Raw genomic sequence first — 18,852 nt, forward strand, 5'->3', positions numbered from 1 at the left:
TTCCTATCCTTTTGCCCCTCTGTGTTGCTGAAGCATTGCCATGAATGATTTGATTCAGTCTCTGTCTGTGTGATGATACCATATGTGAAGTAATGTTTAAAGATTAATTTTAGGACTGTTTGTTTATATTGACTATCAGAGATTTGTGTTACTACAAACGAACTAGTAATACTCAGGAAAAACATTTGAATATTTGGATTGGCTTCCATGAAATCAGATGTTTGGTGCTTGGAATTTACAGAAGTGCCTACATGAGGAGCCTAAAAACATATTCAGTTGTGTAACTTTGCTTCCAAAATATCCTGATTTTTATACCGAACATTGGCTTTATTCTTTGACAGACTTTATAAGCAGATCAATAGTATACACTTGATTCACTAATTTAAAACTGCACACTACAAACATCTATAAATGAACGCAAAGTGTATTGATTGTAAGGCTCTCTGATGGTGAATGTATACGTTACAGTGCAAAGGTTCATCTTAGTCACTGGTATTTTTCTCTCATTCTTCATATCAAGTAATACTTTTGCTTTCACAATTCCTGACTGTAAAAATGAAGGATTTTATGCTTTAGTGTTTATTCCATTATTTTGACATAATCACGACACCTCCATGGAAGAGATGATTTATAGGGGTATATTCCTCTTTCAAAGCCCTTGCAGAAGTTAATGAGAACAGAAAGGAGAATATTTCCCTTTAGGTGCGTAAGTCAGCAGCATACACATTTTCATTAGCATTCTTGTGTTTTTTAAGACTGCATGGGGAAGTGAGGAAACTGTGGTGTTATTTTCACTAAGCCAAAGAGAATAGAAACCATTATTCATTTTAACACTGCTCCATAAAGGTTGCAAGTTTGGGTTTTATTTCTATAAATTAAAGCATGGGAAATGTTTCATTGGAATTGCCTTTTGAATATCCTGAAAAATATAAATCAAACTTTCTTTTAAAGTCACCAGCTCACTGCAGCGGGACTCTGTGTCAGGCAAGAAACCTGCTCTAGGACTGTAACTGCTCAGGGCTGCTTTCATATAAATGTCATGATGATGGTTGGCTCAATTGTTCTTGTCCTTTTGCAATGCATGCATTTTTGTGGCAGTAGGTTACATTTCCAGACGGGCAATGCTTCAGCAATTACATGGAGTCAGTACATTCTCACACGACGAGCGTCACTATGCCGCTTACGCATGGATGGACAAAGGTAAGGCTTGACAACACCGCCTTCGTTTTTACCCTAACATGTTAGTTGAAGTATCCTGTATTTTGCTGTCACAGTGAGGCGGGCAACAGGTAGAGGTTCCACGTTCAGGTGAAGTCAGATACAAGACGCTGATTTTACTTGTCAGAAATGTTTCTCCACAAACTAACTATTGCTAAAAATTAGAAGAGTAGAACTAATGTTATAAAACAGCAATTGATTCATGTAGGTCAAGCCATGTCTGAATAACCCAATCCATATACAGGGCAGAACACTGAGGAGAAAGGACCGATATTTTTAGGTGGGGAGAGGTAGCCTGATTGGCTTTCTACTTCCTTCACTGAAACTCAGAATTTATGATTAGTCATTTAGATGGCACATTCAGTGTACACAGTACAGTGCTGCTATGCAGTAGGTAAGCTTCAAATGAGAGAGCCCCTGCTAACAGTTGCTTGCAATCTAGTGGATAAACAGGGACCATACCGCATACCATACCAAGCTGTGGTTCATGAAGCACATGCTAAGTGGCCTGTGGAGATTTGGCTTTTCGTAGGTGGTGGCTGCTTCTCCCAGGCTTCCAGCTGCTTCTACAGATATCAAGGAAGAGCCTGGAGACGTATAAAATCAGCTGGAAGCAAGGAGAAAGAGCAAGCATTGCTCCATCTATTAGGAGGAGAAGAGGAAACAGGAACCACCACCAGGGTCTGGAGCTGCCAGGCACCAGCAAGAGGAGACTGCTCAGGGGAGAATACAATGAGGCATCAGGGGTTTATGTCCGTTGGAGAAATGGCTGGAGGGGACCTGATTGTCAGGCCGTGAGTCCAGGACACAAGGAAATTTAGTGGCAGAAAAGCATGTTTGGGGGAGAGAGGACCACACAACAGGGTACTGTGTGCAGGAAGAGAACAGGATGAGGGGACGGAGTAGCAGAGGAATATTGGCCTGAAAAGAGGAACAGAACAGATTGGAGGAGAAGTGAAATTAAGAGTAAAATAGAGACAGAAAAACAAAATTAAACTCATTAAAGAGAACTGTGAATACATTCATTTCTTAAGGGTACTGTCCCAGGTAATCAGTTCTTTTAGTTGCCAAGGAGCTGTTCTGTGTTCACAGATGGGAGGGGCAGTGCTCCTCATGATCATCTGTGGGAGGAGAGGAGTCCACGGAACAATCTCTGTGAAGAAGTGGTCCATACAATGAAGATATTTGAGAACCTGGTGTACAGAGCAATATAATACAGAATACACACAGCATGGCCTGTCATCTTTGTTGCTGAGCTGTATTTTACATTAATAGCAACTACATCCATAGAAAGAATTGGGAAGGTGGAAGATAACATTAACTGTATGGAGGATTGTAGAACAGGCTGGCACTGTTTGACTGAAACATTCCCACCTGGTGGCAGATACTGAGGCTGCTGGGAAACGTCAAGTGAGTTCTTCTAACTTGGTGGTGCAGGTAGCTTGTTAACCGTCCCCTGTGTATGGGAGATGGGAGTGCTCTCTACATAGAGAAGTGAAGGTGTGGGCAGAGCAGTCTGGAGGGAGGAGCCCTAGGGGCAGCCACGCCTGTGGATGGTTGGAGCTGAAGGTTTTGTTGTTTTTTGTCAAACCAAGGGGGGTGGTGAGTGTGACTCTACTCAGCATGTGGACTTTGTTTTAGAGCCGGCTGCTCATGCAGGGGAGATTTTTTTGACATATTCTACACAAGGGGCATGGGGGCGGGGAGAGAAGCAAACTTGAACTGAAGAACATGAGGGCAGAAGTGGCAACAGGCCCAGGCTGCCCTCGAACAACAGCTGCTGCAGGCCTTGTGGCAATTTGTGAAGAAGTCCAACAAGAACGGTAGCAACAACTCTGGGAGCTGATGTTCCACAGAATGATTAACCCATGGCCACTGTCTGGCTGCCGGTGAGCGTCAGCCCTTCTCTGTCTATCATGAAACCGGATGGTGATCCTGAGACCTGCTGGTCACCTTTGAGCTGATGGCTCCTGCTCAGTGTGAGTCTTGGGACATCTTTTTAGCTCCTTTTTCACAGTAGAGGTACAGGGGTGTATATATATATATAAAGTGCCTACATGTGAGAAAGGCCACGCTGCCCCAGTTTCAGCTCAGTTCCATAGTACAGTTTACAGAGTACTCTTGGGGAGAAAATTGAAAGACTCAGGGGCTCAGTGGTGGACAATGAATACAGAAGGTTGGCCAGACGGAGCTGATGGGGGGACTTATGTGTTTTGCTTATTAGGAAAAGGTGCATGTAAGAAAATTGTGTTATATTGCACTGTAATTTTGGGAAGACATATGGACTTACTGAACCCACAGACAAAAAAAGGACAATCACCAAGAATTTAGGAGGAAGCCTCCAGCCCCAAGAATCATGTAAGGAACAGCGATATATACAAAAACATTGTTCCTCATGGATGTACTGACGATAGAGAGATGAGGTCTGGTAGAGGCCAGGGGTTTGGCTCTCCCAGTGGGTAATATGTGGACCCATAGAAATGGAAGGGCAAATTGTTAGAGCCCTGCAAATCTGCAGATACCCGCTTTATAGGTGTAGATCATGTTTGAGGGATGCGGATACAAATTTTGTATCCATGCAGGGCTCTAGGAATGGTGGCCTGCCAGGTTGACTCATGGTACACCCAGACTTAGATGTAAGAGGGCTTGATATGACTCAAGTGCCTTAAGGAATTAGATTCCATACAGGTCCCCTATGACTACAAGGACTCCAGGGTCTACTCAGAGGCTATAATTCTCCTATGACAGGGGGCAGCTTGCTTGTTTTATCCTGCCCCATTGAAATGCGGGGAACCTGGGTAAACTTTCAGTCTATCCTGGTTTCCAGGGTGTACACAGGGGTTCATGACCATGCAGAATGAGATGTTGCAGGTGGCAAGTCCTCTTGTCACCGCAGGGGCTTTGAGAGTTAGATTGTCCAGGAGAGAAAAAACCAGGGTGCATGCATAAGCATTGGCTCTAAGGGGCTGTAAGAGGTTGGCAGTGTTTGCACAGAAATCATAGAAATGTAGGACTGGAAGGGACCTTGACAGGTCATCTAGTCCAGTCCCCTGCACTCAGGGCAGGACTAAATATTATCTAGACCATCCCTGACAGGTGTTTGTCCAACCTGCTCTTAAAAACCGCCAGTGACGGAGATTCCTCAGCCTTTCTAGGTGACATGTCCCAGTGCTCACCCAACCTGACAGGAAGTTTTTTCTAATGTCCAACCTAAATCTTGATTGCTACAGTTTAAGCTCATTGCTTCTTGACCTGGCATTGGTGGTTAAGGAGATCACTTTATCAGCCTCCTCTTTATAACAACCTTTTAGATTGTTATCATGTTCCCCCATCAGTCTTCTCGTCTCCAGACTAAACAAACCCAATTTTTTCAATCTTCCCTCATAGGTCCTATTTTTCTAGACCTTTAATCATTTTTGTTGCTCTTCTCTGGACTTTTTCCAATTTGTTCACATGTTTTCTGAAGTATGGTGCCCAGAACTGGACACAAGACTCCCTTTTAGGCCTTATCAGTGCTGAGTAGATTGGAAGAATTACTGCTCATGTCTTGCTTACAACACTCCTGTTAATGCATGAAATACATCTCCCTGTTAGCAGTCATTGATCCTGCTGGGAAAGGCTTAGCCTGAGCCAGGTGCTTTTATACCTCACTCAGATAAAAGGGCATGGCTCTCTGAAGAGAGAGTGAGCGGATCTACAGTGTGAGAGACCCCTGAGGGAGCAGCAGGTCTGAGGAGAAGCCTAAACTGAACGTTATCAGTTAATAAAGCTAAATTCCAGGAAGGGATGGGGTTTAGACTTTGTTTTAGAGCAGGCTGGGAAGGTCACAGACGTGCCTCTGATCATTCCTAAGTTACGTGTTTCTGTTCAGAAATCTTTCATGACTCCAAAGTTTGAGAGATGTGTCATGCTGAGCTTTTGAAATTCAATCTGAATATTGTATTTAATGGAAAACAGCACGACATGTTCCCAAAGGTGTCCCAAAAATTATACCTGTTAATGTCAGTTCTGCTAAAAGGCATTAGTTAATTGTACTGCACAAGAGCAAGGAACATTTATTCTTATTTAAAGGAAGGAAAAAGTCCTGTGACACATACAAATGGCACATCACATATTTTAAACACTCTGCATGTCGCCTACACAGACTGAGCAGACATATTGGTCCCTTCAGCACCTTTCACAGCTTGAACACCACTGTGTTTGCTTTTTCCATGTTCTTGTCATTAATACCAACTACTAAAGGGAAAAATACATACAGCCTGCGCACCATGTGGGGAAAATGGGGTTTGGGGTCACGGGCTGCCCTGTGTTGCGGGGTCTGGGACACCTGCAAAGCCTCTTCACTAGCCCTCTTTGGTCAGCAACTGGTGCAGTGCTGATGAACTGCCTCCAACGCTCCATGACTAGAGTGCAGCAAGGTCTGTGAAGGGATGGGGCACATTCATTCATAAGGTATTAGGTCCATATAGCCTCACAGATAAGCCCCCCCACCCCCTGCTTTTATGCAGGTCTCTGCAGTAGTGTTGAGCCAGGGCCAGGCAGCAGCACTAACACCTGCACGGAGAGTTGAATGTGAGCTCCCTGGCTGGGGAGCACGTGGAACTTGGAAACTGAACCAGGCATAAATTTCTCTTCAGCGTGAGGGGGACTAAAATCCTGCAATGCTGCGGAGCTCACGTTTGGCAAGGCAACCGCCTCACTCAGCATAGAAGCTCTGCAAACTGCAGCTCCAACTTAAATATAAACTGACCCTCTCAGCGCCAAGTGTTGATCCGAATAGCAATACTCTGATGTGCATCTGCCCAGTAATTCCCAGGTGGGTGCTGGCAACTGGCTAATTTCTGCCACTTGTGCAGAGTCACGGGGAAGGGAGTTTAATGTCACAACAGATATTCCCTGTGGGACTAGAATCCCTAAACTATCACTTTCCCAGGAGAGCAGGAACTGTAAATGTGGTGTGAAGCTTAACTCAGGCTTTAGTTCTGGGAGACTGAATGATGGGGAAGGTTCTTATCCATGTTCAAGTCTTCTCCAACACCAGGAAGCATTCTACTCCCTAATCATTTCTGCTGGCTCCTGAACTTTCTCCTTTGAGGAGACATCACCCTCTTCTGGGGATGAAGAAGGCTTAAACTTGCTTCTCAACAAGGGCTTGGGAGGAGGCCATTGGACTGTAGATGCCACAGTGATGGCCCCCATTCTATGCATAGATAGACCTGACGAAGGCATCCATAGCTGCCCAGTTATCTCAGCAACTAGACTCAAGTGAGTATCTGAACGTACTCTGAGGCGCTTAGAGAAGTCTCAGGCCCACTAGCTCCAAACGTTTGTCTTCCAAAGTCTCTCAGCCTCTAGCCTTTTGTGTTGCAGAAAAGCACCTGTAACTTTCAGTGTTGCGTTGTAGCCTGCCTCCAGCTCTCCCTGACTCGGTGTAGATGGAGTGCAGAGCTGGCCCAAGCCTGTCTTGCAAAGACTAGCCTGGGTTCCTGATTTCTTCTTGTCCAGGAAGCACAGGGAAGGCATTAGAGATGAAAGGGATCAGCAGCAGTGATACTCAAAGCAGACTATGCTGTCGGGGAGACTAAGCTGCCTACTTTGTGTGCCAGGAAATGAAAAAGGGCCAAAAATGAACCCACCCCTTCCTCCTGCTGCAGCCACCCCCTGTGTCCTAATGCCACTCCCGGATCCTTCACTGTCCAGTCCCTTCTCAGCCCCAGCTCCCTCCCTTCTGCTCCCACCCTGTGAACCCATAGCAAGTCTGTGTTGAGCAGCTTATTCTGCCTGGTTTGATGAGAGACAAGGCTGAGTGAGCATAACCCGAATCAGAGCCTTCAACACCCAACCAAGCTCGATGCCATTCCTCTCCTGGAAGGGTTGGGAAGAGGCCCCTCCCCCTGGGAGACTCCCAGTGAGTTTGGTGAGGGGAGAGTGCGTGTGTCTGTTTCTAACTGGTGGTCACAGTTCCCCGCAAAACCACACACAAAAAGTGTTTATGGTCCAACCCCATGGTGTGGAGTCGGTTGAGGGGCAGAGCAACTTTCTCACTCCATTGTATGGGAAGTGGGAGGTGATTTGGGGGTGAGAAGTTTTAAATGATGTTCCTTCCCCCTGCACATTGTCTGTAACAGGGGCCAGTTCAAGGGTCAGTGTCTCCTCTCAGACAGACAGCTGCCAAGAACATCGCAGACTAAAGAGGGTTACTCTGAACATAGCCATAGCAGTGTTTGGTGCAAGGCAAAGGGCATGTGCAACAGGACGTGATGCTGGCACTGAGCGCTCACTTCATGTCCTGTAATAAGGTGAATGATTTCGTTTTAAATATATTGGTAATGTATGAGTTGAGGAGAGATCCCTTGAGCCACGACTGGAGCAAATTCTGGTTAGCCTATGCAGCTCTCTGTAATAAGCAGCTATATCTAACAGCCTGATTTGTCTGGAGAGGTCTGACAGCATTCTCACTGTTGTTTATGCACCGGCAGGAAGTTAAGACTATGCAAGTATCAAAATGTTCAACTAGTCTGTAACGAGTCCGTGATGTCCACGTACAACAGTGCGTTGGCATTTGGTTTTCAGATACGTTTGGGTCTGTGCTCTAGCCTGCTGGCTCATGTCTGCTCGATTGTATTTACCTTATTTATACAGAAAACCGGGAAAACACCTTCAGCCGTTCCCGAAGCTCCAGTGTCTCCAGCATCGACAAGGAGTCCAAGGAAGCAATTACAGCTTTGTACTTTATGGAGACCTTTTCACGGAAGAATGACTCTACTGTCTCCCCCTGTCTGTGGGCTGGAACAGGCCTTGGTATGGTCTTAATCATCTCCCTTAATCTGCCTGCTACTGAGGAGTTAAGGCAGACAGAACCGGTCATGGTGTCTCCAAGTGGTAAGAGTTTCTGTCTGCTTTCCTGTTCTTTGTCTGTCTCGGTAGCAGGAGAGGGTATACATATCTGCTTTTATCTGGTTTCTCTGACCAAAATGTCTCATGTAGTGAATATTAACCCCTACATTCATTACATTACATTCAGTGGTTCATTACACGGAGTGCACAGCGAGATACAAAGAGGGGATCATAGCAGTGATAGCTGTAATTTAGAGACGTAGGACAGTCTGTTTTATTAATCACGAAGATTAGATCTTACATAGAGCTGCACACATTCCTTGTAAGGACCTGGAAACAGGAGACCTTTTTTTCAGACTGGAAAAATAGATAATTTCCTCATGGGAAAGTGTATTTGGGATTTGTTTGAACGTGTCAAGAATTTGATGGATCACGTGGCAACAGAAATGTCACTAAATTCCAGTAGAAGGTATCTTCAGCACAAACAGCTATTTTCATATCTAAAGGTCTTCATAAACCTTAACTGATTATTCCTTCCCTGTGACATAGGGAGCTGCTCCCACTTCTGCAGATGAGGCAACAGGCACAGACAATAAGCGACTTGGTCAGTGCTAAGAGGGACCCAATGATAAAGCCAGGATTAGATCTCGGGAGTTCCTGCCTTCTAGTCCTGTGCACTGACGCCCTCAGACAGATCTCACTCATAGGAGAGGTCTAGCTTTCAGGACAAAAACTCAGCTTTGTGCAAAAGTAGTTGCAGAATGAACTAGGCCCTTGTTTCACACCTAGTTACGATGATGATTACAATTACAAGGTCACCGACACAGAGGATGGTCAATTGAGTGCAGTTATGGACACTGATGAGGACGTGCCATGAGAGTAGAAACAAGGGCAGAGAACAAAAAACGAGGTTCAGTTTTGGAAAATACAAGTTAATACATGTGAGGAAAAACAATTGCAAGTACATATACTAAATGAGAGGGGGGGAAACGTAGAAAGCAGGGAGACCTAGAATTAGCAGTAGGCAGCAGATTAGTCATGAGTTTGTGGATATGGCTGGGAAACAAGGCCAGTATAATTTTGAACTGCTTAGACAAAAGCATTTTGTCACTGAGCAGAGAGGTTATAGTCCTCCTACATACAGCTCTGATCCAGCCCCTGCTGGAATGTCGTGATCAGGTCGGAGATGTCATTACCAGAGAAACCAGAGGGAGTGCAGAGGAGAATGACAAAATGATTGAGGGGTGAAGGGGGTAATTTCCAGGGAAAGATTGAAAGATCCCAAGCCCATCTTGGCTAAGTGACAGGCACAGGTTACAGGGGATACTGGATGGGGGTAAACACCAAGGAGGGACAGGATTTATTTAGCAGTTTTAAAGGAGCTAACTAGGAATAATGGGAGGAAATTTAGGAGTAAGGAACTGTAGTCTGTATTAGACAAGGAAAGGACAGGAGGCATCTCAGCTGCTTGCTTAAAACCTGACTGGAAAGACACTAGAAATTGTACTGTAAAGAACAATCCTACTGGTAAGAGAATTGGATACATGCCGTAATTGGCTATTTCTCTCTCTAAATTCTACTGTTTTCTATTTAATTTTTTTTGTTAGGTTGCCTGAAACATTTTCAGTAACTGCAGCCTGCTCGTTCACCATCTCTGTGGGGCTGCAAAAATATTTCGTTTGAAGCAAAAGGTTACTTTGTGCCATTAGCTGTGCAGCTCATTAGCTTAGGGCTAAGATGTGCTATTGTAGGCCTAAAGGGAAAACCTTGATGCAAAATAGACCATGATGTGATCACTGGATTTTTTGACCAGCATATGCCAAAGCTAGATCATTATATTTTACAGGTACAGTTCTGACGCTGAAGGGAGCAGTGCTGACTTTTTCATGCCTGGACTGCATGGGAGCATTGATACATCCACCCTATGAAGTATGGAAGGACCCAAATAGCATGGATGACAGTGAAAAAATGAGAAAAAGGAAACTTGTCATGTATTCTCCTTCCTCCTCCGGGGATATGGGAGATCATCAGTTTGCTGTCATCTGCTCAGAAAAACAAGCCAAAGTTTTCTCACTGCCTTCCCAGACATGCCTCTATGTTCACAACATCACAGAAACGTCCTTTCTACTGCGAGCAGATGTGGTGACCCTGTGTAACAGCATCTGCCTGGCTTGCTTTTGTGCCAACGGGCATATCATGGCGATGAGGTACTTACCTACCTAATCATTTGGCAAAATGGTAAAAGGCAACAGAATTAGGGCTGTAAAGGGGAGCAGGATGCACTCTGTCCACCTGCAATCTGCTGTTTATATTATGCACACGTAAAGGAAAGCTGTACCCATTTTGCTCTGGTATATAATTTCTCTCGGTTAGTAATCCTTCTCACCATCTAGTATAAGGATTATCTCTGACAGCAATAGCACGGCAGAAGCAGCAGTGCTCACTGTGGCTAAAGTTGCAGAATAATTTCCATGCAGTCTCTCTTTGGTCACTTATAACTGTCAGCTTCTGGGCTAAAGACTTCCAAGCCTGGTCTCACCCACGTACGTTCAATGACTGTGGAAATCAAAATACCGTTCCCTACATTATAAAAAAAATAGGGCTGTGAAGTGATTAAAAAAATTAATCGCACAATTAATTGTGCTGTTAATAATAGAATACTATTTAAATATTTTTGGATGTTTTCTACATTTTCAAATATATTGATTTCAGTTACAACACAGAATACAAAGTGTACAGTGCTCACTTTATATTTGTCTTTGATTACAAATATTTGCACTGTAAAAAACAAAAATAGTATTTTTCAGTTCACCTAATACAAGTACTGTAGTGCAATCTCTATCATGAAAGTTGAACTTACAGTGTAGAATTATGTACAAAAAAAGGCATTCAAAAATAAAACAGTGTAAAACTTTGAGGCCTATAAGTCCACTCAGTTCTACTACTACTTCAGCCAATCGCTCAGACAAACAAGTTTTTTTACATTTGCTGGAGATAATGCTGCCTGCTTCTTGTTTACAGTGTCACCTGAAAGTGAGAACAAGCATTTGCATAGCATTGTTGTAGCTGTCATCTCAAGGTATTTACATGCCAGATGCACTAAAGATTCATATGTCCCTTCATGCTTCAACCACCTATTCCAGAGGACATGCATCCATGCTGATGATGGATTCTGCTCAATAACACTCCAAAGCAGTGCAGACGGACGCATGTTCATTTTCATCATCTGAGTCAGATGCCACCAGCAGGTTGATTTTCTTTTTTGGTGGTTCGGGTTCTGTAGTTTCTGCATCAGAGTGCTGCTCTTTTAAGACTTCTAAAAGCATGCTTCACACCTCGTCCCTCTCAGATTTTGGAAGGCACTTCAGATTCTTAAACCTTGGGTCGAGCATTTTCACTGTAGCTATCTCTAGAAATCTGATATTGGAACCTTCTTTGTGTTTTTTGAAATCTGCAGTGAAAGTGTTCTTAAATCAAACAACATGTGCTTGGTCATCATCCGAGACTATCATAACACAAAATATATGGCAGAATGCAGGTAAAACCATGGAGCAGTAGAAATACAATTCTCCTCCAAGGAATTCAGTCACAAATTTAACTAACACTTTTTTTTTGTTTTAACAAGCATCATCAGCATGGATGTATGTCTTCTGGAATGGTGGTCAAAGCATGAAGAGGCATATGAATGTTTAGAATATCTGGAACGTAAATACCTTGCAATGCTGGCTACAAAAGTGCCATGCAAACACCTGTTCTCACTTTCAGGTGACATTGTAAATAACAAGCGGGCAGCATTATCTCCTGTAAATGTAAACAAACTTGTTTGTATTAGCGATTGGCTGAACAAGCAGTAGGACTGAGTGGACTTGTAGGCTCTAAAGTTTTAGATTGTTTTGTTATGGAGTGCAGGTATGTAACAACAACAATAAATCTACATTTGTAAATTGCACTTTCACAATGAAGAGATTGTACTACAGTACTTGTATGAGGTGAATTGAAAAATACTGTTTCTTGTGTTTGTCATTTTTACAGTGCAAATGTTTGTAATCAAAAGTAATATAAAGTGAGCACTATACACTTCGCATTCTGTGTTGTATCGGAAATCAATATATCTGAAAATGTAGAAAAACATCCAAAAATATTTAATAAATGTCAATTGGTATTCTATTGTTTAACAGTGAGATTAATTTTTTTAGTTAATCATGTGAGTTAACTGCGATTAATTGACATCCCTAAAAAAAATAATTCTTAAAAATTCTTTTTTGGATAGCTCCTCAATCAGAATTGCTAAGGTAGAAAGTTGAAAAGTGGCATTAAAGCAGTCCTCATTCAGCAGCAGCGCCTTTGAGAGTTCTACCCAACATTGGGTTGGATTTAACCAAAGGCTAACCTTTCAAAACCACAAGATACACATTCTGTGGACTTTTTTTTTTTGCCACGAGGACTTTAGGCTACTCCAGGGTTAGGTGGCAGCTGAGCAGGGTTTTGAGACTCTCGATGGAGGACTTTGACACCAAGCAAACTGCATGTAAGACACCTAAGTCCTTTTGTGGAGCTAGCCCTAAAAACCTATTTTGGTCACTGAAATTTGCTTTGAGACCAATACACGGAGGGAACAGATCTGTGAAATGGAAAGGTGCCATTTTTATATTAGCACATTTAAGAGTAGGACTGCATTTTAAATACCACAGCATTCTAGGCTATATATGAAAAATACTAAATAAGTTACCTGTGGGTTTGAATCACTTGATAGAATAAAAGCATTTTCTGTAAATCCCAACATAACACAGGCATCTGCTTCTCTTCAGCTTGCCCAGCCTTCGCCCAATGCTGGATGTCAACTATTTGCCAGTAACAGACATGAGGATAGCACGGACATTTTGTTTCACCAATGAAGGGCAAGCTTTGTATCTCAGCTCCCCCACAGAGATCCAGCGACTGACATACAGCCAGGAGATGTGTGACAATCTACAGGTAGGGCTTGTAACTGTCAAAAGCATCCATGCCGCATGGCTTTCTTATTTCTTATCTAATCTTTGAAGCACCTACGGGCTCCCATTGTGAGATCTGTGCTGCACCATGTTTTCAGCACTTCTGAGCCAGCCAGAGGCATCTCAGCAGAGCCCTCCCACCACTGCCTTGATCACAGTGGCTTACACCATTCTCAGACTTTCGACTGTTAACACCATGTCCTCTGGTTTAAAATCTAGTGAAACCTGTTCCTTTTTCAGATAATTTTCATTCAATCCAGTGCATTCTTATTTTTAATTTGGAACTGAAACTCCATATAACAGCGCAAAGATTGCCCAGGATGTTCTGTAACATCTGCAGTGTCATGCCTGGAACATATGTCAATTTGCATCAACATTTTCTCAGGAGAAAAGCTCCTATATTTGGAAAGAGTAAAATGGAAAAAGAAATACTTAGTGGTATGGTGTCATTGTCTAATACTCTGGTCCCTTAATATGCACGTTCCCTGTGTTAAATCTCTGAAAGAATGCAAAACACTAACCCAAAATTTTATCAGCTAAAGATGGGGGAAACAAGATGCTTCTAAAACAACATTTGTTCCCAAATGATCAGTTTATCTGAAACAGTATGTTTTACTTGTAGGTTTCTCAAGGTAATGACACTTTTTCCTCTCCTAAGTTTAATTAAATTTAAATTTAATTAAAAGTTAAAGTTTTAAATGGTTAAAAATGGTGAGAAGTTGGATTGTAACATTATTGCCAGCAGATATGCCAGGCATTAGATTTAATGTAAGATATGATCTAGTGTGAAACGACAATTGCTTGCTTTTAAAGTGAAATCGGTGCTAGCTTGACAACCTATAGATGGAAGTTCCCTATTTATTTATAGCACAGGACAGCACAGGCAGCTGCAGCAGCAGGCCAAGCTTCCTACGTGCACACCACACACCCCAAGTAAACCTTATGCTTGCCCTGCAGGAACCACCTCATTGGGACAAAGGGGAGGTCAACAGTACTTTTGGTCCGAGGCCTCTATGGAGTAGCTCCTGTCCCCTAGCGACTGGACTAAGTCCACAAACTGGCATTAACTGTAACAACTTCTGGTTCCTACTAAGTTGATCCAGATTTGAAGCAGGTTGGCACTCGCCATAACAAAGTATAGCAAAGTCCTAATGTGCTGCTCTGGTTGAAAGAGGAACAGTTTCAAAATGTTATAAGGGACTGCTTAAAAATGTCTGGCACTCAATACCAGCATGGGTCTAACTGAAGGGAAAGTGCATCAGCACAACTTCTGTTCCTTCCCTAACTTTAGTATTGCTTATTTTATTCTAAAAGTAAATGCAGGCCCCACTCCGCACATTATTACAGTTTCTTCAGCAATCACTCAGTAGGGTAGAAGGGCAGGGGTTCGGAGTTGGATTATAAACCATTAAAAATCTCCAAAAAAAATCTATTAGTGATTAGGACATACTTTTGAATTATGTACAGTATTTTCCACTACAGTAACCGATACAGTCCTTATTTGCAGGTGGGAAAAGGTTCTCAGATTGTACTACACATTAAAATACAGCAGCTATGGCGATGGTGTAAGGAAAGTAAAAAGCTAGTTCATTGTTAGATTTTTTGCACTCTAAATGTCATTTATTGAAGGAAGTGAATTGTGTGCGGTTATTGGGGAAGGATCATTAGCAGTGAAAAAAAGGAAATAAGCTTGAGGTTGTATAATGAGCAGAGAGCCAGGATGCCCAACAAAAGACGTGGTACTGCCGGCTCTTGTTAGACCACGGGAATGTGTTGAGCAGCAGAAGTTATCACAGAGTGCTGGCATTTTCAACACTGAAGAATTGTTAAGAGGAGTGAGTGTTGCAGCCAGGCTTGGGCTCACTGGAGAGGAGGAGGAGTGGAAGCAACTGTTTACAAATTACTGGAGGGACTCTAACTACATCACTGAAGAAGGGTTTAAAACTAGGGGATGGGCTAGATTTGTGTTAGCCCAAGTAAGGGAAAAAGGCTCTTACCTCCCAGCACTGCCACACTCCAGCTGCTCACATCACGGCTGCTGCACAGAGAGGAAGAGCAAGGACTTTATACACCCAGTATCCCCCTCTTCCCCCAAGAGCAAGAGGGAGGAGCATTGGCAGAGAGCCATGGTTTCACCCACCCTGACCTACCAGCTGGCAGAGCAGTAGTATTAATGTACTGAAGCCATCTCCCCACAAATGGTTGCTACATAAGTAGTTACCCTAGCAGATTGCAAATAACTTTGATAGCTAGATCTGTTTCTAAAGAACCATTGGTTTGAAGGATACAAGTATAAGCTCTCTGGAGGCAGAGACCATGCCTTCAGCTGTGTCCGTAAATGTCTTGTGCACGACTGGTGCTGTGTAAATAGTAAAATTAAGTGGGAGGTAGGCACAGCTAGCATCCAGTGATGGGCTCTCGGAGGGAAGCCAATGGCCTTTTGTAAAATTGCTTCCTTTCAGCAAGCACTAAATTCATCTTTAATTGTTTTCTCTTTGCGAAGTATTGATGGGCTGGTTGCCTGGATAATCACTAGTGCAAAGCACATAATTCACAAAGTCATTTCTTCAACAATTTTGTCTCTTCTGCGGCTCACCAGCTGATCGTGATTTCTTCATTTTAATCAACATTTTTATGTTGTGGCTTCATTGCAAAAATTGCTCTCCACAAATCATAAAATGTGAACCCACCAGGGGAATGAACACAAACTAATTTTTTTTTAAATGTGAGTGGCTCTGGTTGGACATTTTATCTGCACTAGTGACCCAGCTCTCGTAGTAACCGGACATCAAATGCTTAATGCTATGCTTTACGTAGTATGAGAATTTTTTTTTTTTAAAAGAATTGATGTTGCAGACAAACTGAAAGTCAAATGTTGTCCCTGCTAGCCCTGGTTTTGAAATATAACATGCTACATAGATCAGAATTTATCTTTTATTTGCCAAACATCTGATGTCAGTGACTCTATGTTAATCTAGACATTTAAAGTAAATGACAATCTTCATCCCTCTAGTTCCCTCATGTGTTCTTCTGTCTGATTTTGGCCAGGACATGCTTGGGGATTTGTTTACCCCAGTGGAAACACCAGAAGCCCAGAACAGAGGATTTCTCAAGGGGCTGTTTGGAGGAAGTGGGCAGACTTTTGACAGAGAAGAGCTGTGTAAGTGATTATTGCTGAAACTAACGGAAGACACAGAACAGTTAAACCGATACAAGGACAGGACACAATCTAGGAAAGAAGGGATGTTAAAAATGTTAAAGGTAACACTATGAAGGAGGGAAGAGAATTTGTCCCCACAGGTTACTAGAAGGAGCAAGAGCTTGACGTTTCAGAGCCTTGTTTCTATCTATCCAAAATGTTTCCTTTCTTCCCAGTAAGAGCAAGTGAACAATAAAAAGGCCCCATCGCTGCAATTACTGAAGAACAGGTTTGAGAGGGCACCAGTATCAAACCTGCCTGGGTAGCTTGAGGCAGTCTCTGTGTGCCACAGTACACCCCAAACAGCAGCAAGGGAGTGAGGAACTAGCAATGAACTCTCTCGTTATCGATGGGGGAATGAGCTAACTCTACTTTCCCTGTGTAGTTGGCGAGGCTTCAGCAGGAAAAGCCTCTCGGAGCCTGGCTCAGCACATCCCTGGCTCGGGTGGAATCGAGGGTATGAAAGGAGCTGCAGGAGGGGTAATCGGAGACTTGGCTCGTGCGCGCCTCGCCCTTGACGAGAGAGGACAGAGACTGGGAGAACTGGATGAAAAGACTGCAAGCATGATGGCTAGTGCAGAGGCATTTTCCAAACATGCACATGAGGTATGGGTTCCTCGCACGTACCTGTGGAGAGAGTTTTCCTTACCCAGGGTTACCCAAAGTTAAGAAAGCTGAACCTCCTTCAGGAAAATTAAACCCAGCACTGTCCCCCAAGCGCTGATACCTTAATTTATACAGCACCCTTCCCCATACATTTGGGGAACACTGGTGTAGATTGTCATTATATGACACTTTCTCTCCTTTTCTACATGCTTTGATAAGCAGTGAAGTATCGTCATTCACATCTGCACCCACTGAAATAAATGGGGTAGTTTCCCACCTCAGAGCTGTTGTTTCAGGCTCTCTGCAAAGTGAGACAGCCATCTACTTTGGTTACACTTACTCCATATTTTCATAGCGTTTAAAGCCAAAAGGGATGATCAGATCATCTAGTCTGCCCTCCTGTGTATCACAGGCCATTACATTTCACCTGAGTATCCCTATATTAAGTCCAAAGACTTCAATTAGACCAAAAAGTTCAGTCCTCAGGAAACTAAACTGTGCGCCATGGACAGAGAACAGGGTGCCACCAATGCCCAAGTCTCCTGCAATGTTTTCTTCATAAATGTCTGTCTTTCAAAACTGCTGCCATCTCCTGTTGTTCTCAGTGGGAGGGAGAGTAGTAAGTGCCCTCAGTTAATATGACCATTACATCCAACGCAGCAGTGTTGCTCCTGAAATCAGAGGACAACGTAGGGTCCTCAGTCCTTTTGGGAACAATGGGAGCAATATTCATTAATTGCTCTGAAGATTTTGTGTGCCTATCCCTCCTGTCAAATGTTCAGATATGAACAATAACAGGAGAAATATTACCATTAATCCTGTTTCTTTTAAAAATCTGCTAGTTGCACAAGATGTGCTGAACAGGGAGGGGGAAACTAGGGTGGGTCACAGGTGTGCATCTGGATGCAAGGGAACAAGTGGGGCACAGGAAACTGGGGGGCATGACCATAGTGTGTTATGCTAAACTGGTTTGCTCTAAATAGGCTGCTTAGCATGGAGACATTTGCTCTGTAATGATGTCACCCTATGGTATAGGGTATTCTTGCCAGCAAGTTAAAAAAAGTATGGATTGGATGAAAGGACTATAAGGTGGCTAGAAAGCTGGCTAGATTGTTGGCCTCAACGGGTAGTGATCAACAGATCAATGTCTAGTTGGCAGCCGGTATCAAGCGGAGTACCCCAGGAGTCAGTCCTGGGGCCAGTTTTGTTCAACATCTTTATTGCTGAGGGTGCAATTAATCCCATCATCCAGCTCATTAAGTTCGCAGATGACACTAAACTGGGGGGAGGGATAAGGGTCGAGAGTGACCTAGACAAATTGGAGGACTGGGCGAAAAGAAATCTGATGAGGTTCAGCAAGGACAAGTACAGAGTCCTACGCTTAGGACGGAAGAATCCCATGCACCGCTACAGGCTGGGGACCGACTGGCTAAGCAGCAGTTCTGCAGAAAAGGACCTGGGGATTACAGTGGACGAGAAGCTGGATATGAGTCATCTGTGTGCCCTCATTACCAAGAAGGTCAACAACATATGGGGCTGTATTAGTAGGAGCATGGCCAGCAGATCGAGGGAAGTGATTATTCTCCTCTATTCGGCACTGGTGAGGCCTCATCTGAAGTATTGCATCCAGTTCTGGTCCCCCCACTACAAAAGACAAATTGGAGAGAGTCCAGCGGAGGGAAACGAAAATGATTAGGGGGCTGGGGCACACAACTTACGAGGAGAGGCTGAGGTAACGGGTTATTTAGTCTGCAGAAGAGAAGAGTGAGGGGGGATTTGATAGCAGCCTTCAACTACCTGATGGGGGGGTTCCAAAGAGGGTGGATCTAGATGGATCTCAGTGGTGGCAGATGACAGAACAAGGAGCAATGGTCTCAAGTTGCAGTGGGGGAGGTCTAGGTTGGATATTAGGAAACACTATTTCACTAGGAGGGTGGTGAAGTCCTGGAATGGGTTACCTAGGGAGGTGGTGGAATCTCCATCCTTAGAGGTTTTTATGGC

At 43.6% G+C, this 18,852-nt stretch overlaps 1 protein-coding gene across 9 annotated transcripts in view; it reads left to right on the plus strand.

The window, feature by feature from the left end:
- The window catches only part of STXBP5L (syntaxin binding protein 5L), a 428,399-nt gene that overhangs the window by 404,000 nt on the left and 5,547 nt on the right, over window positions 1–18,852 (plus strand). For 5 of the 9 annotated variants that reach the window (XM_074974797.1, XM_074974780.1, XM_074974814.1 and 2 more), the window contains 6 exons: window positions 1,099–1,200; window positions 7,861–8,100; window positions 9,902–10,262; window positions 12,864–13,029; window positions 16,095–16,206; window positions 16,631–16,851. In XM_074974797.1, coding sequence (XP_074830898.1) covers window positions 1,099–1,200; window positions 7,861–8,100; window positions 9,902–10,262; window positions 12,864–13,029; window positions 16,095–16,206; window positions 16,631–16,851 — 1,202 coding nt within the window. The remainder of the gene's footprint in view (window positions 1–1,098; window positions 1,201–7,860; window positions 8,101–9,901; window positions 10,263–12,863; window positions 13,030–16,094; window positions 16,207–16,630; window positions 16,852–18,852) is intronic. The other 4 variants (XM_074974821.1, XM_074974840.1, XM_074974850.1 and 1 more) reach the window with 2 other exon arrangements.

Source organism: Natator depressus, chromosome 1 (genome assembly GCF_965152275.1).
Source record: "Natator depressus isolate rNatDep1 chromosome 1, rNatDep2.hap1, whole genome shotgun sequence".
NCBI lineage: Eukaryota > Metazoa > Chordata > Testudines > Cheloniidae > Natator > Natator depressus.